The following is a 23316-nucleotide window of genomic DNA, read 5'->3' on the forward strand; positions in this document are numbered from 1 at the left end:
ACACAATTACACAATTAAAATCTTTTAGATAGACTTTTCCATGTAATATTGTTATATTCGAGACTATTTCTGATTAAAGACCTCAACACCGTATAAAGTTTTAGTAGCTGGGAAGTTGCAAAGGAGGAAAAAAGAAATTCCAAGCACAGTCAGATGGGATATTACATATCTGCTAAATGTCTACTTGACCACATAAACCTCCAATGACTTCCAATTTTCTCCATCGGAACAAACACATGTTCACTAGGCTAACTGAAAATAGAATCAGTGAAGGATGAGGAAGGAAAAGAAATGTTTCCATTTTCCCCATAATACAAGCAAGGTCATTCAGCCATTCCAAATTATACATCCTAATTGCTTTCAGAATATCAGGACTTCCATTGTATTCTGTTAATATAAAGCAGAAGAGAGAACTTCTCTTGATATAACTGCAACAAAGGCTTAAAAATAAGGCACTTTTCCACAGAATGAGGGGCAAACAAACAGTAAGGAAGCAAATAAAATTAGTTAAAAGTTGTCTCTACACAAAGATAAGGCGTTCAGTGTCAGAACTTTAAGTAGTTTTAAGTAACCTCATGTCATTCTACCACTCTGCTAATAGTAACCTCCCCAAGAATTAACAGCAATTTTTACAACAGGATTTTTCCTTCTTTTGAAGTGGCACTAMGTAACAGCAGTGGAAACAATTATTGGTTGTTTCAAGCTCTCAAAGTGGATCAGTTATTGCACAATAAATACCTCATAGAGGTCAGTGTTTTTGTTTGTTTTTTAAAAAGCTAGGCTGAATATTTGTGTGTTATTTATAAATTGTTTAAGTCTGGAAATCTTCAAGTTTCATGATACATCACTACAGAAATTAGCTACATAAAAATTTACAACAGGGACATACAAATAAATACAAAACCTTTTGGATAGCCACAGTTTTGCTGATGCTTTATGGAAAGTAATAAACTAGTTAAAGTGTCTAAGGCTTTATATATGAACTCAAGAGAAAGTATGCATCGGAGAACCAAGCGTTGACTACAGTAGCCTATCTCAGCAGCTTTAACATCTCCTGAAGCAAGAAGAGCTGGACACTTTCACCAGTGCATGCYGCCCAAAGCAGAATTCCACAGCATTTCGGACCACATCCAACCTTGCCGAAAAGAGAAAGCAAGATGAATATCRAGATTAGATTTCTGTAAGTCTGCTTGCTGTCAAATGCTTAACTAGATATTTTGCCAATATCCACATCTCTATCAGGCAAGCTACAGACATCTTCTAGCATGATCAATTCAGGCAGGGAATTATCATGGAGAATGTTGAAAATGAATCAAATACACTACACTAAAACTTGACAGTAGAAGGATCAAACTGTAAAACAGCTGATTTTCCAGAACTATCTAAACTATCCATGTTCTCTGTATTAAATGAAACTTCAGTTTTGACTGGTCACATTTGAGAGGAAAAGTAAGATCAAAACAAGACTTCAGCTACGATATTTCATTCAATAAAAACAGTAATGAAGAAAAGCCCAATTTGCTGAACCATTGAATTGTTCTATCAGACTCACAAGAATTACCTGTAGCACTGTTTCATGGCTGTGAATCTTGCTTTGCAGTTGCAGATCTGCTCGGAGACGATACAGCTGCTAACAACCCACTTACTATTTCCCGTCGTATTTCACCAACAATAGATTCCTTGATCTGAAAGGCATTAAACAGTTTTAAGGTCAATGAGTTATATAACCAAAAGGATAAAACTAAATTACCATTACAGACATGTTTGACATTAACAACATAAGAAAACATGCAACAGCAGAAAGTCAGCATTATAAAAATGCAAAAGGAAAAAATAAGAGAGATTCTCTGGGACAATAATTTTGAAATAATCCTGAAGTTCTTCAGATCTTACAGTTGCAGACTGAAGTAGCTTGATCTTTCCAGACCAAACTTCTACCTGTATTTTACACTTAGGATTACTAGCTTTATGTTTATATATATATATATATGTGTGTGTGTGTATATATATATATACACACACACACACACACACACACACACACACACAAAGCATATAAAGCTGTAAAAATAGTCCATCGGGAAATATGTACCAAAAGCACCACAAATGCACCATTTTGCATCATCAGCAGCAATCTCTCAAAAGGGAAGACAGGACCTATTTACTTCACAAATTCATTACGCATGAGGAAAGATCCAAGTCTCTGAACAGGAGCTGCTGTTTTCATATAAATCAAAAGGCAGCTAATCCTAATTACCTACTTTTGGCAGCAAAGACAACAAAGRACTTCCAACAATTGCTCACATCATCTGGCCACTGGGATATTATCTGTGGCAGCAAAGACTATTTTTCACATGATCATGACCAAGTATTTACCCACTAAGTTTTATATAAACAAGAAGAGGAGTCAGTACTAGTAGGCACCTAACTGTGACTAAGGGCTGAAGAAAGAAAGATCACTGAAGCCAATAGCAAAAGGAGAAAGCAAGAGAAGGTTGGGGAAAAAAAAAAGAAGTTCTTCAACAATATATTATGCTGGAGGAGGGGAGGAAGAGGTCAGAAGATCAGATGAGTAATACAAGATGCTCACAACCACAAGAAATCTTCAGTGCCCATTCATTTTTTGAATGGTCTTCACTTAGGCAACCATGAACAGGTCAGATACAGTTATAAGGACAGGAGAGAAGAGCCACGGTGAAAGAATGCAGGAAGGGAAGCTGGACAGCCAAGGTCAGTAGCAACAGCATTAATCATCCAGGTTAAAAATGACAAATAGATTCTTAGATTAAAACAAATAGCCAAAAACAAAACRAAAAACCCGACACTGTCCATAGTGTCAATCCACAAGTAGCTTTTCAGGTGGCAAGTAGCTGCAATGAACATGAAATCTGACACCATAAAAAAATGCTAATGCTGCTTTTCCAGTAATAAATCCCTTTTATGTTCCAATGCCCCATTAATACCACGGGAATAACATCGACTCAAATGGAGCCTTTCTGGAGACCCTGCCTCTCTCCGCGGCACTCCGGACATCTCACAATTATTCTTGTACGTCTTCCAGGAGGAGCTCCCCTCTTCCTGGTGCGTCAAGAGGATTAAGCAACAACGTCAGCAGGGCGGCAGCAGAATTAGCAAAGGGTTATTTATCCCCCTGTCCTCATTGGCAAGCAATTCAATCCCTAAACCATTAGTGGCAAAGTTCCTCATCTCGTTATTGCTGTGAAACAAGTAGTTCAGAGAAGGCAGCTGGACTGTTTGCTGATTAACAGACAAAAGAAAAGCCTGTGGGTAACAAAACCTGTTCTACTGACGGTCACAAATTCTAGGGATGCCCATGCAAATGCACACACACACATATGCAAAGCTTGGGGACCATTGTCAATTTAATGAGCACCTTTTGGATTTAGAAACACAGAAATATATCAGGAAATTCCAGGGGGTAGAGCAGCGAGAGCCAGCTTTGCGAGCACCGTCCCCCAGCTATCCGGCAGGTCACTGTCATCCTCCTCCCTTCACAAAGGTGCATTACAAAACGCACCCTGTGCCCTTCCCTAACAGCATAGCTACAAATAAGCACCACTTTCCAAGGCAAACCAATAAGAGCCTCCCGAATTAGCAGAGTAAATGGTCTAAGTCTTGTGACAAGGCCTGGACCAGAAGCGAAGCAGCTCCCATGCTGTTCAAGCCCTTCGCACTCGCCTCGCAAACCTGCCCCTATCCCCCGGCGAGGCCACTCTCCCTGTGGCCTCCAGCTCCCTGGCCTCCCTCGGCCTCCTCCAGGCCCCTCCTGYGCCGCGCGGGAGGCACCGATCCCCGCCTGACTCAGTCCCATCCGTGCGTGACAAGTGCCAATATTTGTCTTTCTGATTACGAACRATGTAGGACAAGGTGCAGCCTCCCTTCCCTCTGCACAGGGCACAGCCAGGATCCACCGGAGAYGCCAGCCAAGAGCCCCCGGGACTTCGAAGAGCTGAATGGAAATTCCGTCATTTCCAAGAGCAGGACCTGCTCACCTATGGTATGGATACCACATTAATGCAGTGCCACATACACAGGCAGTTTTACTGCGGTAAACCAGTACAGCACCATTACCACCATATGGTCCCACAGCTAAGTAACAAACTCCTTAATGTCCCACCCTGGCACTATGAGACATGGGCTCTTCACTTGGTGCTGGGATGGSCACAGAAGCCTTTGCACATTCCTCATACAACCTGAGGTATCTTTTGCACACGGAATTAAAGACTACCTGTTACCCCATTTTCTTCTTAGGCCATTTATTTGCAGCAGTAAATGGTGAGCTTTTATGCCCACACATTGTGTGCTAAGCCCACGGGCCTCTGCAAGGGAAACACGAACAACTTAGTATTTTTTGATCAATGCTGAACCAATATAGWTTTGAACTGGAAAGAGAAAAGGGGAGACTCTCTATCAAATCATCTATTAGTCCTATAAAGCCTCTTAAAATAGGTSCTGACAAGAAATCATATATTTCTTTAATATATAACCCTCTGGAGTGTCATTTACAGTGCAGAACCACCAGCCAAGACAAAACCCACACTACTGCTGAACAGAAAGCTTTTCCAACACAAGGGCCCAGTGAGGTGGCCAGCCTGGTTACGCTCCTTGCAATACTGGGAGCTACCAGCCAAGTAATAAGCATTTTGTGTGGGATTCCTGCGGGGGTCAGGCCACGTTTCCACCAAAATAAGAGGACCACTGTTTGGCTTTTAACATTTTGCATTGTTGTAGGCTTTTCTGGGGGAGTACATCCATTAACATCAAAAATTAGCATCGACATCTTTGGATTTTTTTTTTTGTAAGCCAGCAAACAGTCTCAGGTCAAAGCTCACAAACATTACAGCCCACCCAGGCACCCTCTCAAACAGTGCCCAGCTTCTCTTTCCTCAACACGAGGTCATGCAGCTACTGAGAACGGGAGGAATAAGCAAGGGTTTAGCACTTGTGCATGCCCATTGCAAGCGTGCATACTAACAGATTCCTTTCTTTGAACAAAACTGGAATTCCTTTGGTAACAATAGGGCTACTTAAAGAAGACACATTTCAAATTAYGGTATGCTTTAGCTCTTACGAGATACAAAAGATTTTCCTGTGCAGCATTTAACACCACATGCAGACTCTGCAAAAATCAACACATGCTTCAAGCCAATGCATCTTCACCCTGACATGCAAAACTCCCCATTTCAGAACTGAAGCCAGTCTGAAACTGGCTGCCAACAGAGCCAAAGCGGGAGACAGGTTCTCTGTGTACTCAAACATTTGTGAGGTGAGTCAGGCTCAGTCATTTCTTTGCTGACCCTTCACATTTGAACACCAGTTTCTTAGTTCAGCACAGATTCTTTTGGAGTTACTCAGCGCACTCAGCATCGTGCAACCCAAAGAATATGCTCCATGCAAAGAGAACACACCTTTATTTGCTACCAATTAATAATGTTGAAGAGCAACTTTCATATAGGAATCACCTCAGAAAAAAAATGTTGAAGTAATTCTGTACCTTGTTTTCAGGTCCCTTTATTGCCTCTGCTGCTGTTACATTTGAATTATAGCYCTCTCTATCTCTCTTGACAGCACCCCGCCACAAACCACTCCTCTGAAATGCAGGCTTTTATGGAAGAGCTGGGCATGATGCAAATGCAATATCCTGGTTTCACTTCAAAATCAACAGCAAAGTACAAGGAGTGAGAGATCTCAAGTGCAATGCTCTGAGCATCAGGCTACAAAGCTCTCAAAAATAAATAAATTGGGGGTGGGGGGAATGAAAAGAAAGCAAACAGATTGGAAACTGAAAGAATCTGGGATGTCTGGGCACATTTCATGACACCTCCCATTTCACAGCCCTTCTTAAGGCACCTTCCTACTCCAGCTACTTTGGGAAGATCAAGGATGGGATGTGGAGCAGACACGCGCCACCCTGCCCCATCCCTTCACTGGGATCCCAAGCAGAGGTGCAGCACCAGCAGCCACAGCATCTCCACCATGCACAGACAGGCACAGCAGCCTCGCAGACTCCAGGGTCACGCAGGGAGACAACAAAGCCTTACGACAAAAGCCACGAGTCCCTAATCCCCACTTCTGTACTCACGGCAGATAAACTACATTCTTGCATGGGCACTGCTTTGTCAGGACAATTCTTTTGCTTTTTTTTCCCCCCTCCCATTTACACTACTTATCATAGGCTCCTTTTTGTGCCATTTAAAAAAAAAATCCACACACAAACAAAACCTCCACGGTTTTAGTCCTGTTTTCTCACCTGGCCCCTGGGAGAAATGTCCAAGAAGCCTCTTTCAATTTCACTGGGAGCCAACAAAACTGGTCCAAAATCATCGGTCTTAATGTCCGAAATAACTGCTCATCTAACCTCGGTTTGCTTTAGTTACACTTAGAGTTGTTAGTGGTTTGGGAAGAATGACTAGTAAAGTATTTTTAATGTTTACTACAGAGTCGTTTTAGAAGTGATATTTCATCCAATATCATAACTCATATAATCAAATATCATAACTCCAGRATGTCACTTCTTCATGCAAACATCACAATTTTTCACTTAGGAAACTGAAATCCTACTAGTCAGCCAGTAGTCGAGATTGCAACTTCCTTCTCACCCAGAGACTTACAGAGTAACTAACTACTTATTTATGTGCTTACTACTATCCCTAAAAAAATGTCTATTGCTTTGCACACGAATATTACTGTGGTTTGGGCATCTAGTGACAGAAACACTGGGACTGCAAGCCATGAGCCTTTAAACAGAGACAGGAGAGAGCTTTGGCTTGAGAGGAAAGAGAGAAAAGTCCAGTGGCAAAGAGTTACAGAAAGGCTAACTTTAAACTTCGGTGAACACTGTTTGAACGTCTGAGATGTAGCTTCTCTCTCTCTCTCTCCTCACCTCTCGTATGACCTGCTGCAGCTCCTCCTGCTCCACACTCTTGTGGATTTCATCAACTGAAGGCACTAGCGGAACTTTTTCAAGTTTGCTGTGTTCCACCTCTGACTTGGAGTCCACCAGCTCCTCGGCGCTTTCTGCTTGCTGTCCAGCACCTGCTCTCACAGGGGGAGTYGGCGTTAAGGCAACTGAGGCTCGGTATAACTTCTTGCTTTGACTCTTAGGCTTTCCTGTTAGCTCAGAGGATCCACCACCAGCTTTCCTACTTGCATGACTCGAGCACACTGAAGAAGAATCAGAGTTTCCATGAGAGAACACAGACTCTGAACCCTCTGCTGGCAGAGTTTCCAGTCCAAGATCTCCCAGTCCTAAACCCAATTCAGACTTCAGAAATGACTGCTCTCGAATAAGTTCGGAGACCTAAGRATGCAGAAAAGGAAGAACTCTGAATAAGCAATAAGCATTGAAAACAAAACAAAAAACACCACATGCCGACACARCTATGTCTTATTATTTATTCCATCACTTACTCATTCTCTCCATGTAACAAATACAGATATAAAATAAATATATACTTTGCTTCATGACTGCAAAGAGGATCATAAAAAGCAATAGACTTTTTTGAAAGCCAAAACAAATAAGAACTGTGGCAGCTACCCAAGCCACTGGCTTTTGCAATACGGATGCATTCTGTCAGAACCATTGACAAGAGAAAAACGTAAAGGCTTGATTTGTTTCAGCAAAAGAAAAACAAATCAAGTCTGTTCGCTTTTTTTTTTCCCCTGCAATCTTTGAACTACTTGTCTTCAGCAGTTTGGGAATTTGGGGAATTTACACAGGACTCCTAGCATAATCCTCTCAAAAATAAGAGATGATTTTCCTAGCAGAACAGCTTCTACATATTCCTCTTAAAAACAAATTAGCTTTCACAGCCATCTTCACTTAGGTTATCTTTGCTTAAGAGGAAATGCAGCTATTCTCAAGAGAACTCAGGAACCTCACTAAGAATCCTCAGAACTGCTCAGAACCCAAACAAGCAAAGTATCTGCACGACTCTTGAAAGAATCTCTTACAACCATTCTCAAGAACGTCTTCCTACCCACGCCCCTTTAAAAAAGTGAAACATGCAGCTACTTACTGGTTCAATGACATTCAGTGGAGAAGGGCATGAAAGATTATCAGCACTTCTGCTACCATACATACCCTAAAAAAAAAAAAAATCAAGTTAAGGCATTTAGGTTTTTCTGTTCTCCACAGCTGTCAGAAGTTCATATTTAAACACATCATCTCACAGACAACTTGCTGTAACAGCAGAAACTTGGAACCAGGAAATAAAGCTGGTCACAGAAAGTCTATTTCAGTCATTTTTAAAGCTGGCCTTCTTCTATAAAAGGATTTACAAACATATTCATTACAAACATAAAGATGTTTAAAAGAATGCATGTTTGGCTTGGAATCCAAGTAATACCATACTTTCCTGTTTCTGAGTTTCATTTTTTTTCCCATGACAAAACACTGAAGAGGAAGATGTGGCCTGTGCTGCTTCTACAGAAGAGGACTGGCTTAGAAAGAGGAATAAGACCCACAAAGGACATATGACACTTTTTGCCTGTGCTGCTTTTGTTTGGGTGGCGGCAGAGCTGCGGCAGAAAAWCAGGAACAGTCTTTTGCTAAATGAAGAGAAGAAAAAGTCTCTTCCTCCTCTTCTTGGCTTCCATGGGAGTGACTTTGTGAGCAGAGCTTCTGCCCTTGCTTGGCAGGGAGCCACACAGCCATCCGAGCAGATGTGGAAGAGCAGAGGAAAAAACCTGAAGATGTACTGTGACCAGCAGACACAACATGACCTACCCTCCTTATGTTCCATAGAGGGGCAGAGCTGGAGGGGTAATACACCCCATCTCTCGGGACAGAAACACCACACATTCCTCATCTTTCTGCCTTTCTTTCACAAGGCAGGAGATCAGTATAGGTGAACACCAGACGGACTGCAAGAGATGTCTGAGATCCAAGATCTGGATTCCATTCCAGATTGAATGCTGCAGGAGCGATACCTACCATATGTGCCTGAGGTCTGTAAGGTGAAGACATGTGCAGACTCCTCAGCTGGTCTTCCAAAGCAAGCAGACGTTCTTCTAGCTGCATTTCTAGCTCCTGCAGCTCCATGCGGACAGACTTCCTCAAGCTCTGCAGCTGATCAGCTTCATATCTATACAAAATTCATTGCAAAAGAGGACAACAGCATTCAGTGCACTCAGCTGTGCTTGGAGGAAAACGGTCCCATGAATAAAGGGCTCCATACAAGAGAATTAAGACTGGAACACAGAAAATTCTTCTTTCACAGAAATCAGCAGAAAGCCCTACACAGAAAGGAGGTCTTCCTAAACTTAAGAGAAACACAGCATTGAGAAAACTACACAAGATGTTCCATAAATTTTGCCTTTAAACACTTAAATATATGCAAGCAGAAGAAAACAAATCCAATTAAAAACTTGCAACAACAATAATGACAGAGGAACACAGCAATCACATAATCCTTTGCTTGCATGGTCCTAATTGCCAAACCAGTAGCAACTACAATTTGGTAAAGATGCTCTTATCCAGAGAAGGTCAACTAATTTCTAATGTCTTTATTTTTAAAGCRAATTAGTTAAGAGCTGATTCAATGATGCATTGTAAATAAATAAGCAATTCTGAACATTGTTTAAGATAGTTGCATGAGACTCTTGCTGCAACTGGTGAACACAAACACTTAGAGCCAGAATAACAGATGCCATTTATAACTTGCTGAGTGGAATCTGTGGGTTGGAATAGCAACTGAATGCTCACTGTTCACTGAATCCAAGCTGTTCATTTTTTATAGAAATCTATTAAGATAGAGGAGGAAAAAAAAAAAAAGCCTGAACTCTTTAAGACATTTTTTAAACAGGCATTCCATGGTAAAAGTCAGTAAAACCAGTTAGGAAAAGAAAGAAAAGAAGAACAAAAATACTAATACGAAATACGGATTAAAACACAACAGAAGGGAATAAACTCCGGAATGATGAGTTGTAGAAAAGATAGTAAGCCAAATTTYTGGTAAAATTCATCTCCAGTCCTTTTACAACTGAAACTAACTGATTTTTCTACTATGATTTKAGCAGCACAGTACATTTCTTGCAGTGACTCTTTTTCAGAGGACCAGATTACCTTTCCTCTTCAGTCATGTGCTGATAGACTGTGGTCTGTTGACGTAACATGGTCAATTCCAAATCCATCATTTGGGTTCTGAATAAGTTCAGATTTCGCCTCACCACTTGTAGCTCCTGGAAAGTATTCTAAAAAAACAAAGATCCATCTTTAAAAATCCTTAATCAAAAAAATAATATAGATTCAGGTTCTGTAACTGCATTTGCACACACGTCCCCTCAGAGTCAAGCAGAACCTTCTGTTTACAAAGGCTGTGTGCCAGAAACTCACAACACTTAACAAAAACAATAAACAAAACTCATTCACTTTCATTTCATACTCATTCATTTCATTTTTAGACATACCATACAAACAGACACGTGAAGGCCAAAAAGAATGCATTTAAATGTGCAGAAAGAACTACAGTTAATTTCAGGATGAAGCCCTTTGTGGAGCTATATCTCTTTAGAGGGAAGTTTRGGAACGGCTCCAAGTCAGGGCAACCTGTAGGACATTCGAGATGCTTCGCTTTGACTCAGAAGCACTGTGTGAACAGGGTCACTTACTTCATACAGAGGTAGAATGGATGATCTCTGAGTAGTGTAACTGGTGGCCGCTGAAAGATCATGGCCTCTCATCACTGGGTACTAGGAAAGAAGGATCGTTTAAAATGAGAACACTGAACAACTCTTACACACTCATCTTCTCAAACGCTCATGCACTCCAATAGCAGACACTATTAAAACAACGTCCTTCTGGTACTGTGTTTTCCACTATCCATACAGCTGTTGGAACAGGAAAAGGAAACTCTGCAAAATGGCAATGCCAGCTCCAAACTGAGGCATATGCAAAGTTTTGCAATGCTAGCATGTTGAAGATGAAAAGCAAATTAAACCCATCTGACAGAGTAAGCAGGAATAACGCTTTTTKTGCTTCCTTGCTCCAGGCATTTAAGCCTGAGGATGCAGTAATCTCGACTGTCTGAGCTAATGACAAAAAGAAAATTGAGTTAAACAAGTTTAAGCGTCCCATTTTCAAATCACGATCAGAGTCATAKTCATTGTAAGGTTTTGCTCAGTTTTAAGGGTTCTTTTGTGGTTAGTGGTTTTATTTTATCTCAGTCTGCCTCCATCCAAAGATCTTTTCATGCTAACAATGTCCTAAGAAAACAAGATTGTTGAAGAATTTCTATTTGCATGTTGCATCAACTCATGGAGCAACCAGACAAAATTCAGGGGCTGTTACATGTAGAGACATGACAGAAAGAACAGTGGAAACAGCAAAAATATTTGCCTTTTCAATCATGAAAAAAGTTTGTCCAATATCATTTTGAAAGAATTCAAAGGACTACTGCCACGCCATGGAAAAACTGAAGCATATCCATTCAATCAGAGTTTTGCTCTAACATGATCACACCAAGGAGTTGTCTTGTTTTTCCTCTCCCAGTTTTCTCTGTTCCTTGATCTACCAGAAATTTATCTCCTCCTTTTGATTCCTTCCTAAAGCCAGGATTGCTTTTTGGGAACACTTCAACTATTTCTCTAACAGGCCGAGTATGTYGTGGGCCAAGCACAAGCTCAGTTGCAGAAACAGGGACAGCAGCAGCTAACAGTGTATTAAAAGGAAGGCATTTTCATATAAATYTATGTACTGAGAAGTGCCAAGCCCCCAAAATAGAACTAGTCTAGACAAATTACCCTTGAAGCAGGACAAAGGGGATATGAGCTGTCACTATCTCCATCAATACCATTTTATTAATTGAATTGGCACGAGCATGACATAATACAGAGGTTCTGCTTGCAGCGGGTTAGCTAGCACAGCCTAAGTGGTAAAAATACTGCAGCGCCCTATAATCTTACACACTAGGGAATTAAACAGAGGGGCAAATTCGGCAACCTCTTTCTCCAATGTAGACTGTCCTTTACCTTGCAGTGTGTCATGACACCAAAGCTAGCTCCAAGTCGCAAGGCCAGCTGATGTAACCTGAGTTAGGCTGGACTAGACCACTAGACCTTGCCTTTGACAAGGGATAAGCCAAAGCAGTGTGACTAAAAACCACCCCAAGGCCAACCTCCTGCAAAAGAGGGCTTGCCGTTGGATTAACCCCCACAAATCACCGAAGCTCTGCAACTCTATAGCCCACAGGTGTTCATATATAAACAAGCAGAGCCTGCAACTGCTCTGCTGCACAGGCACCTGCAGCCTCCAAACCCGGAGCTGTTCTGAAACCGTGGACACAGCTGGCGAGCAGCAGCGAAGCAGCAACGTGTGGCAGAATCTTGCCTTCTAAAGCATTTTTTCCCTGGGTACCCTGAGTAATAAGAGGGCCACAGTTTCACACACTGTGGCAAAGCTGGTTGAGGTTGATGATTTCAGGATCCTGCAGACTAGTTCCCTAGCTGGACATGCAAAAGGTTGGCATGAAATAGCCCAGAAATGTACATGCAACAGACTGACATCCCTGCACTGCAATCACTAGCGGAGCCACTGGACTTGCAGTAGAAAACGAAGTTCCTAACAGCTGGATGGGAAGAACGCTAGAGAAGAGACAGGTTAAAGAATCCTGAAAGGCTCTATGTGGTTTCAAATCTAAAACTAGTAGCTATCACCTTAAAAATAAACAAACAAAAAAAAGTAAAGCAGTGGAGAGATGATCATCTGCTACTTTCACAAGAAGCTCCTAAACCAGCAGCAAATCAAAACTGTACAAAATATTCTTCCCTCCTTTCCCCTGTGTCCCTCCATCTGCAGCAGTACAGGAGGAATGTTAGGAACATGTAAAACCAGATTAATAGTTTCGATGCAGTAAGAAACCCCTTTGCCCCACGCTGCTGCTCTGCGCTTGCTCCTTCTCACCTGAGAGAGGTTCTGCAGAGAGTTTCTGATGTCGTGCAGGACTCGGCGCAGCTGCATCTCCACGGTGGAGGGTGGATGGATGGCGTGAGGGCGGTGGGAATAGCCAGCGAGCCTGGGAGAGAAGGGGCAGCCGAAGGGCGAGAGCGCGGCGCCGAAGGAGGAGCCCGACAGGCTGGGGACGCTGTGGGTGCTCAGCGTCCTCATGTGCTCGCACAGCGGCCTGTCCTGCCACTCGGAGGGAAGCGAGTGGAGGGAACAGGCCGACTGGGACATGTGTGCAGGGATGTGCAGCGGGCAGCTCTGCACCCTGCCGTGAGCGGGCTCCTCGGGCAGCCTGCCGGGCCCGCCCTGGGACACTTCCCTCTTGGAGGACGAAGGAGCAATGAACAGGGTGGATTTGCACACAGGCTGACTGGCAGCTGGCTCATCCTCCGACCTGTCCTTCTCCGATGTCAGGTTCTCCTTATCCTCCACGGGGGTGTACTTGTAGGTAAAAGAAGGAGGACTGCACAGAGTCTCTTTTCCTGGAGCTAGCTGSACGTTCACAGAGGACACCACCTTCACTGGGTTCAGCAGGGCAGCTGGCAGGGACTGCGACCGCCTTAGCGGGTAGCCCGACTCGGCAAACCAGCACCTCTGCTTCCTGAGGAGGTCCTTTGATTTCAGCAGGGGGCGGCCTGCCCTGGAATCCGACGTGCCCACGATCTTCATCTGGGCCCTGTGCAGCGCCACGTGCACCCTGTCCACGGAGGAAGGCAACGAGTCACCAGCTTCAAGAGATTCTGCTGACTTGAGAATATGGTGTGTTTGGTACTCAGGAAATTCAAACGCGCTGCTTTTGTCAAGGTCGCTGTCATCGCTGCCTTCCTCCGGTAGCTCCAGCTCTTCCTGCTCACTGGAAACACCTTCCCCTTTGGAGCTGACTTCTGCTTGAACTGTCTCTGGTGTATGAGATGATTTGCTTTCTCCTTGCATTTGTTCAGTTTCAAAGTCAGAAACGCTTTTACTGTCTTTCCTTCTGTTCTCAGAAGGTGCCTCTACCTCTCGTCTCTCCATTTCAGAGAGAACATCCTCTTCYTCCTCATCATCCTCCTCATCTTCCTCTTCCTCCTCCTCTTCCTCCTCCTCAAACTTATTGAAAAAGAGCGGCTCCTTGGCTACGGGCGTCCTCTGCTCCTCGCTGTGCGACGTCACCGTGGTCTCGCTGTCACAGCTGTCCGCGCTGCTCCCCATGCCCTGCAAGGGCTCCTGAACCTGCCAACAACGAGAGCCCGTGAGCAGAGCCGAGACGCGACCGCTGCCTCCTGGGGAGCCCAGGAGCCCCGTTCACACCCCCGGGCACTGTGGTGGTATCAGAAAGAGCCACCCAGGAAAGGGAACGGGGAAACCAGAGCSGGTTGGGAAGGTCAGAAGCACACCAAGGCACGGGGGCTCCTCCTCCATCTAGGTTAGGTTCAGTTAGACTGAGCACTGAAAGCTTGGCCAGTGTTAGGCCACACAGACAGCGGAATGGGGAGAATCACTGATCCCAGTGAAACCGCTGGCCTGGGCAGTACTGGGGGAAACGGCCTCTTTTACACCAGAGAACCCCCCGAGACTGCAAATCTCACATGAGGCTGCTAATCTCTGCTAAAGACTGAAATTGTCTTAGAAATCTTTATTTTGGCTGCCAGAGATGAAGCAAAATAAGGCTCCACTTTTTCAGACATCTCCTGGATTTCCAAGGAATGTTTTGGCTGCAACAGTCAATTATTTAACAGTAGATGGCACTAATTTACCATACTTTTAAGAAAAAATATACATCCCCCCACACCCTTCATCATCTTTTCACAGGTTGTTTATCAGCTGCCAAGTTCTCATTTTCCCTAGTCTAATCACTCATCTGTATTTTCTAAATTCAGCTCTGTACTTAGTCTAAATAAAGCAGTTAAGGTGGCAGGAGAGAGCTGATCAGCTCCATGGCACGAATCTCACACACTCTTAAAACACCTACTCAAAAGAGAATAAAACAGAAAAATTATTGCTTTATGACCAACACAGATAATGAAACGTGGTTGCAGCCTGCTTAAACAGGTCTGGTTATCAATTGAAAAATCACCCGAAAGACCAGGAAGAGCTTCGCTCTAAGACTCCTTCTAACCTGCCCCTTAACTCCAGTGAAATGCTAGTTTAGAAGACAGTAAAACAGTTATCTAAAACCCCTCTGCTTATTTTAAAGACCATGGATTAAATGATGCTCATGATCCAAAGGAACTGGAAGAAAAATGAACACTGGATTTAAGACTGACTAAACATTTGTATACATTCACAGCAAAGTCAGCACAAAAAAGTCTTCCCATTGTCAGCTGCTGAAGTTGATTAAAACAATAGAAAAGATATGCAAAAAAGAAAAGAGTAGGAAGACAAAACAATAAACAAATGTAATCAACAGCAGAAAAGCCACATTCTTGAATTCTTCTTTCATCGTCTTCCTTATTCACTGGCGTTGAGAGGAATGGACTAGTTCTGGAGTCTTGGCCAACAGCAAAGGATACAACAAAAACCATGAACAGGGAACCGTGAATTTAAAGTTTACTCCAGATTCCAGCACATTCAGTTTATCCTACTAAGAGAGCTATAAATTTGTAGCCCAGATCTACAAGAGACTCAGCAGGTCAAATCTTGAGYGTGCAAAGTCTGCTGAGGATCTACACTGTCAGTCAGGATAGAGGCCAAACATCATCACGCCTCCTCCCCTCCCTTGCCTGCTCTGGACCATGGTCATTTGTGAGCACTTCAGGCTTACCTGCAGGTGGTTAAAGGAGAAGCAATCCGTGGAGGAGTCCTCCGCGAAGCCGCTGCTATCAGAGTGCTGGCTTGCAGTCCGTAACAACTGATCTATTTTAAAACAAAGTAAAACCCAGCTGTAATTAGTTTACAAATCCCAACCTTTTAAGCCCAATTACACTTAACACATGCCTTCCTCTTACATTGCAAATAGCAGATGTAGATAACATAATTCTTTCTCAAATTCACCATTGAACAATTCAGAAGAACTAGTTTGTTTCAAGCATATAAAGCACAAAAGCTTTCCTCAGGCAAAGCTCAGCTTGTGAAGTTTCCAGCCGCAGCGGAAAAGTCACCACCTTCCACATTTTTGTTTCTTGTGCTGTGGAAAAGAAACCCTATTCCACTGATTTTCCTTCCAGGGAACCGACCTCCTGGTAGGCTGGCCAAGCAGCAGCTGCTTTTGTCCTGCTGACCCGTGCCGACCTGCTGCACGTCCCCGCCGCAGGGATGTGGCACCAAAGCACTCGTGTCCTGGCAGCCTCCCTGCGCAGAGGGACAAACAACACGGGCAGAGGGCACAGGGCCCTCCTCAGAGCTCTGGGAGCAACGGGTCGGACCYGAGTGCCCCGGCTCGTGGGCAAACACAGCACGGGCACGTCAGCGGGCAGCCGGCCAAGRCGCACGGCCAACACTCGCTCCTCAGGTGGAGATAAGATCCTCCTGCTTGCCCCTCTTTGCTTGCATTAGATGAAGTGCTGGAGCAGCCCCGAGAGCCGTTTCCCCTGCGCGAGCGCCCCGCTCCGGGGCTGCTTTCCAAGAGATCCCCGGGGCTCTGCAGCCGCAGGACACTCGGCAGGCGCGGGGTTTACCCTGTGGCACCACAGCCGCTTTGCTTAGCCAGGAGGCAGCCTAGGGAGCAGCAACTGCTCTTCAGCACCTTCTTTTGGAAAAGCCTGGATGCGGGACGAGGCCACAGCGGGCTCAGCCTCCGCATCCCTGCCTCCTCCCGGCCCCAGAGCCTCTGCACTCAGGAGGCTTCCTGACGGATTTCGCCCCGCATTCCCGCGACCACAGAACTGTCATCATATAATTAATCCCAGTTCATAGCTCAATGCATTGGAATGCACTGTGAAAAGTGTTTTGAAGYTGCTGGATATTCAAAAACAATTTTTTTAACATTAATTTTGATGAACACTTCACTAAGGCAGGAATAAAAGCCTGCGTATGCCCAGAAGCTTGCAAATAACCAACTATAGGTTGGCTATTTACAGGGGAGTTAGCCAACTACCCTATAAAACTTCGGTACCAGCTACCACATAAAGCGTTTGGCGGGTGTCTTTCCATGGTGTTGCTGCTCCACTATTGCGGCAGCCACTAAACCCCGTGATAACAAACAACATTTTTCCTCCAGACAGGTATCTCCCCCCAGCCGCCACCAAAGGCAAAGGAAACAGCTTCACTTAAACTGGACAAGTTCCTATTAAGTGCCCAGTACCTCAGGGATGGTGCCAGGAGCAGGGCAGCACTGCTGCTGCTGGTGAGCCACCAGCTTCTCCACAATGAATAATCACGGATTTTGGCTTCCTCCCCGTCTCTTTCCCCATTCGATGGATGTTAGTTTAAAACCAAAAATCACCTTTCGTGAAAGCCTTAGCCACACGGGAGAGATTCCATATGGTGCAGTGAAAGCAAGTTAGCCATGTGTGTCCTGGCATCTGCTTTCACGAGCACCAAGTTTACTCTGCTCAAGAAAAACACTGACCTGCCCTTCTACTTCCTTCTCTGTCAATATTTCCTTCTCAGCCACAAACAAACAAAAATTCTCTCCTCAAATCAATTCTGGCTCTGCTGGGAGGCCATGCTAAAGTCAAAATCAGCATATTAGATCATTTTCCATAGGATTTCTTGCAGCAAGGCTGCACATGCCTTGACAGCCAAGTGGGCAGGTTAGGATGCATGCCGAAATTCTTGCAGAGCCTGAAGGAATGAGGCATCACAAGGCTGTCCAAGAGAGACATCCTTCTCACAGACATCTTTTTTGGGATTGCAAAGGTGCTAGAAATGTTTGGAAAGTTTGAAAATTAATCAGAGAAGACTTTTAAGCATTATAAATCTTTTTCTACCACAAATCTCCTTTGCCTCTTGCATGCTGTCCAGAGTGCTTCGCTATCTCACTGCCATGCAAACATAGCAAATACAACATAGCAAACATAGCAAAAAGGATCCCTGCTACTTTAGCAGTGAAATGGCTTCTGCTTGGCCAATGTATGACAGAGTTTAGCACTGTACCAAATAGAAATATTTGCTATTTCACTGGAATATGTTGGTATGTAATGGTATCCCACCCTCCTTGTCAGCTACTGATCCAGATATTCGACCCACTCCATGGCTCTTGGATGTCTCCAATTCAGGCAGCCGAGGGCAAAGCATTAAAAAACACAAATCATGCAACAATAAATTACAGTCAGATCTTGGTTAAAATGACTCCTGGCAAGAGAGTGTCTGAAGAGCAGCTTGTGATCAGATACAGCTCTGATCTTCATCTTGAACCCAGTACCAAGGGCTGGGCTGCAGAGGCTCAATTCAGCCCTTGCCTAAGGAGAAGGTGAGCGCTCCTCTCCAGGCAGGCTGATAGAGGCAGCTTCCTCCACACAAAGCCAAGGAATACAAGGGCAGGGCACCCCCTGCTCCGATCTCAGCAGCCTTACACTGCTGACGTACCCCACTTACAAGTACCCCACTAATGGGGTTATACCCACCAGAGAAAGGTCACTGTCCCATGAGGGCAACCGAGCAGCRCCGGCTGCCCCCACACCGTAAGGAAACCTCCTCATGGAGCAGGAGGCRGCCGGAGCCGCTGAAAGGGAATGTGTGGGAAAAGGAACCGGCCAACGTGAACCAAAACCAAAAACATATAAAAAGGAACAATCAAACGCACGTCCCAGTTGAACACAAAACAAAAACGTCCTTTGGATGATTGTTTTAGGCTCTATAAAACAAGAAAATATTTTTAGGTGCTGAACATGTGCCAGAGAAGCGTGGCTACTCAAAAACATACCAAGGAAGCTGACAAAGTTCTAAACAAGAATGGATGATGAAGAAACAAGCCTGTGCTTTATGAAACACAAGAGCACAGATTAAGCATTATCACACAACAGAATAAATATGTGTTGTCTGGTGCTCAATAATATTCAGCTACCCAGACCATTCCTGAACAGCCCCATCAAGTCCTCGCTTTAAATGCTCTGTGCCACTACTGCTGACTTTGGAAAGGAGCATAAGCCTACAGAAGCTGTCTGCACAGCTCTAGGAATATTTATGACCCCTGCAGCTGCGGTACTGGCAAAGCCCTGAGGCACTTTGTACTTAAAATTGTTAATAAATGGACATTTCCCGCTTGGCTGCAAAGCATCCCATCAGGAGATGAAAGGAACCGCTGCCCCTTTCCTGCCTCCGTCACCAGTGGGACCAAAAGCAGCTCCAGGGCTGGGAGACCCTCGGGTGCCTGGGGAGTTCCCAGCTTCGGCTCAGCTCAGCACGGGCTCCACCAAGGACAAACCCTCTTCCAAGTGCTCCTCTCGCTCCCACACCTCCCATCTTCCGTGCAGCTGCACCTAGAGAGAGCTACAAATGTGGAACTACAGTAAAGCACACGCATGCGCTCTTCCTTCCAAGGAGGGTACGGTCAAAATTAACTACTGTTTCTTCCTATCAGTGCGAGGCACCTTAGCAGAAACAACTTTGTGGCTACTCAAAATGTCACAAATCCACTGATGTTGGCACTCAGACACTTAAATATCCCAGTGCCTGGAGAAAGTTTGGTTCTCTCCGTGTTGTACCTGTATTTGTCCTGTTTGTCCTGCATTTTCRGAATGGAAGGTGCTGCTGTATAAACATGTCATGAAGAATTTGTTTTCTAACTAATTTCCCTCTAAATAACTTTGGATTTTTTTTTAATAGGGTTTTTTTTAAAAGGCAAATACAAAAGAGCTGCCTACACCCACAAAAATCATCTACCTTTGATGTTTGCAATAACAAAGGACAGAAATCCAGTTTTGGGCATAATGGGTAAAGCAGGTCAATACCATTTATAAGACAAAGAGTCCTAAAAAGTATCTTGAGCCAGTCAATATGATACAGAACTCTTTGCATCTCTTATGAAGAGTTTAATAAATAGAGACATTACAACAGAAAAACAGCAACTTGCAAACCATTTTCAAGCATCTTTTCCTTGAAAGACTTTAGCAGTGTCTTAATAGTCTCCAGACTATTTCAGTAGCRAAGAATTTTTTTATTCAAATACCTCACATCTTATTACAGACCCCCTTAAAAATGCCTTACAAACTGTTTTAAATGTCAAAGGAGGCATCCATAGCCCTTCCTGTAGAAATAAAAAGACATTCCAAGCTTTATAACAGTGAGTTATAAACTAAGAACAGCACTAACCCTTCTAACAGACCCAGAAATACCCTGACATGAAAAAAAGACAAATCTCCTGACATGAAAAAAAGACAAATCTGTCCCTGGCAGGGGGCACATTCACCTGGAACAAGCTCCGTTTGAGGGCACCGTAGTCACACAGGTGAAATCACACCATTATGAGAAGGCCAGCACTTGAATTGCACACCGACCCCATCTCAGAAGATCGCTGTTGAGCAAGCACCAGGGACCACAATTCCACATTCGGACTCAGTGGCCAGCATTTTCAAAGGATGCATTAACTTTGGGTGCCTTCAAGTTGGGAAGCAGTTGCTCACCGAGGAAACAGGCCTCCACATTGTCTCATGTTAGACATCTGGCAGAAAAACTAACTTGTGTTTTATAAAGTTACAAGTAAGCTYCCCACCAAATGCTTTCTTTTTTGGTGGTTTTACAGAAACCCATACACAACATCATAAAAGTTTCACATAATCCAGATTATAAGAAACTTGGTCCAGATTTGTCCAGATTAACTTTTACTGAAAGTGCAGCCCTATCATCAGCACTGAAATCCTTATCTAATAAGTCAGCTGAGCACTCCAGGCTGCATCGGCATGAAAGAAACTGTCTAATCACGTGAAGGGGGCTCAGAAACGCTGCGACTGACTAGGTGGGAAGTGCGAGTCCGCAGCCTGCCCTGCTCCTGCCCTCCCGAAAGCCGGTCCCAGAACTGCCTGCTGCCTTTCCACAGTAAGCACCGGGCCAAACAGTTACTCCTAACTATGTACAGAGTGCACCCCTATGTACAGGGTGCACCCTGAGACACTACAGCACTGCCCGCTGCCCCGGGGGCTTTAGCCYGGAGCAGGCGATTGCTTTAAAGCATGTAAGAAACTTTAACAAACAATCAAGTGGGAAATGCTGGGAACAGTCAGAGATGCCCTTTCCGACAGGCCCTCCTTCTGACCTATGTYCCAAACAGAGGAGCAGCAGGTCCAGCCCTTGTGTTCTACAAAATACTGCTGAATCTGTAAAACAAGCCACCCCTAACAACCAGGGTTAGACTGCAGAGCTTGCACCAGAGCATCCCCCAAAATCCCTAATGCCACTCAGCTGAGAGTTCACAAGATGGTCCATTTATGAACCAGCAAATAAATTACTTTCTCAGCTGTTACTTAAAAGAGGTCTCCCTTGCTGATGTTCCTTCTTGCAGAAACATGCCTGGCTCTTCACGCCGCGCCTGCTTTGAAGCTAAGCCTACAGCAAGCTCCAGTTCCTCTTTAATCACACATATATCAGCTGAAGAACAGACTTCTCTTGCCAACATAGGATAAAAAGCAGTAACTATCACAACATGAACTTAAACATCAGCCTTGCCCTTCTCCCAGGACACAGAAGATAAATAACTGTTTGAGATGAAAGCACAAACTAAACAGACTACAAAAGCCAGTGCACAGAGTTTGCCATTGGAAGGGCTACGACTTCCACGCAGGTACAGAGACACTGCTCCCTTTTGCAGCCAACACCATGTAGGAGGCCGCTGAACACATCACACAATTTAGGTTTAAAACATAATTTTAGTTTAAATGGGTATGCTAAATTACAGGAGCTGCTAGGGAAAAAAATCCCATATAACCTGAATTAACATTTCAGTTTTTCKGAGTTATCATCTATGGTACAAAAGTCAAAGCAGACACTGAGGTTAAAGAGCTGTCTTCCTGCCTGTAATTTGGGTGCCACTTTGCAACAATGTTCTCTGATTTTAGAAGTAACTGAAAGCAAACAGGTCTTTTTCCCCTTCTTCTAAGGAGAAAAGAAATTCTCGAGGTTTTAAATATCTGCACCATCATTTCAGAGCAGGAAGGACAGGCAGCAGAGTGTCCTGCTGTCTGCTCGGCACAGGAGGCTACTCACCCTTCCTTGACTTGGCCACTACCAGCTGGTGGGAAGCAGGAACGTGCGGTAGGTCTCCCTCTGTGCTCTGGATCTACAGAAAAGAAAGGATAAGTACGGTGAGACCAACTGGAACTCATCGCTGTGCTTCAGGATGCCTGAACTGCAATATACTGTACAACATCGCTGCAAGAAAATAGTCTTTATTAGACTAATACACCTCCCAAACACACACAAAAAGATCTCCTCTGATCACACACATTGCAAAAAAGACCTCTAACAATCCTGAGAATTCCCAGTTCCCCTTTGGAAAAAAAGCTCAAATAAGAGCATCAAAACATCGTCAGCCATCCTTACTCAAGTACTGCCCTTCCATTTGACATCCTTGGCTCCTTACTTGGGTAGAAAGAACAAGCAAAATACATTTAGAACAGGATATATGGAGATCAGCACATGGGAAGTGTCGTCTGCTGCTCTACCAGTTTTTTCCTCCAAAGCCTGTGAGGCCTCCTGAACAACTGAGATCCTGCCAGAACCTATTCCAGACTCCACTTTATTAATACTTGTGAAAACACTCCTTGCATTTTCCAGTTAAAAAAAAAAAAAAAAAAAAAAAAGGAAAATAGGGGGCCGATGATGTGTTCACAATCCCAAGAAGTCTTAAAATTACAATATATGGCAAATTAATACTGTTACTTAATCATTTTGTGAAACAAAGTCCTATTAAGAAAGCAGTTCTTGGACAACTGTTCAAACAATGAGAAGAATAAGCTCAAGATCTGAACAGGAARGCTTTTGTTTAGCTGGAAAGCTAGAACACATTTTCTCTTTTGTGCACTGGAAAGAAAAAAAAACCACCCTAATGGTCTGCACGCAAGCCTGCTCTTAAAAATAAAGTAAAAGAAACGCCCACCAACAAGCTGCCTGCTGAATTTCAAAGTTAAGCAACAGAAGCAATTCAAGCAATGCCTCTTTCATCTCCATTTGTGCCAAACTGAAAACACACAGCATGAGGATCCTGATGTTTAAAGCCTGAAGTCTGTGTGCAGCACCCACCAGGGTGCACGCTCTCAAGCGCACACTCCTGCAGAAGTCGGCAGCCCGAAGCTTTCGCTATTAGTGAAACTGAGATTATATATTGTATATATTAGACTCCTGTGTAACAAATGGGAGAGGCTCCTATTCCCATAGGGGAYGAAGGCTGCACCAAAAGGGCAAGTGGAAACAGTCCACTTCCACTCCATGGAAACAGTCTCCATGACTGTTTYGTGGAGATGCACGGGAAGCTCCCCAGCTAAGCTCACAAACCCCAT

At 44.1% G+C, this 23316-nt stretch overlaps 1 protein-coding gene across 1 annotated transcript in view; it reads right to left on the reverse strand.

Annotated features, from left to right (window-relative positions):
* Positions 1-121: 121 nt before the first annotated feature.
* The window catches only part of ITPRID2 (ITPR interacting domain containing 2), a 36300-nt gene continuing 13105 nt past the window's right edge, over positions 122-23316 (reverse strand). Inside the window, exons 8-17 of the mRNA XM_026052080.1 lie at positions 22025-22097; positions 15708-15799; positions 12923-14176; positions 10633-10713; positions 10088-10215; positions 8957-9107; positions 8040-8105; positions 6905-7321; positions 1562-1685; positions 122-1135 (exon numbers count right to left, since the gene is read on the reverse strand). Coding sequence (XP_025907865.1) covers positions 1575-1685; positions 6905-7321; positions 8040-8105; positions 8957-9107; positions 10088-10215; positions 10633-10713; positions 12923-14176; positions 15708-15799; positions 22025-22097 — 2373 coding nt within the window. The 3' untranslated portion in view covers positions 122-1135; positions 1562-1574. The remainder of the gene's footprint in view (positions 1136-1561; positions 1686-6904; positions 7322-8039; positions 8106-8956; positions 9108-10087; positions 10216-10632; positions 10714-12922; positions 14177-15707; positions 15800-22024; positions 22098-23316) is intronic.

This window comes from Nothoprocta perdicaria, unplaced genomic scaffold (assembly GCF_003342845.1).
Source record: "Nothoprocta perdicaria isolate Ctin4 unplaced genomic scaffold, notPer1 scaffold_83, whole genome shotgun sequence".
NCBI classification, from domain to species: domain Eukaryota; kingdom Metazoa; phylum Chordata; class Aves; order Tinamiformes; family Tinamidae; genus Nothoprocta; species Nothoprocta perdicaria.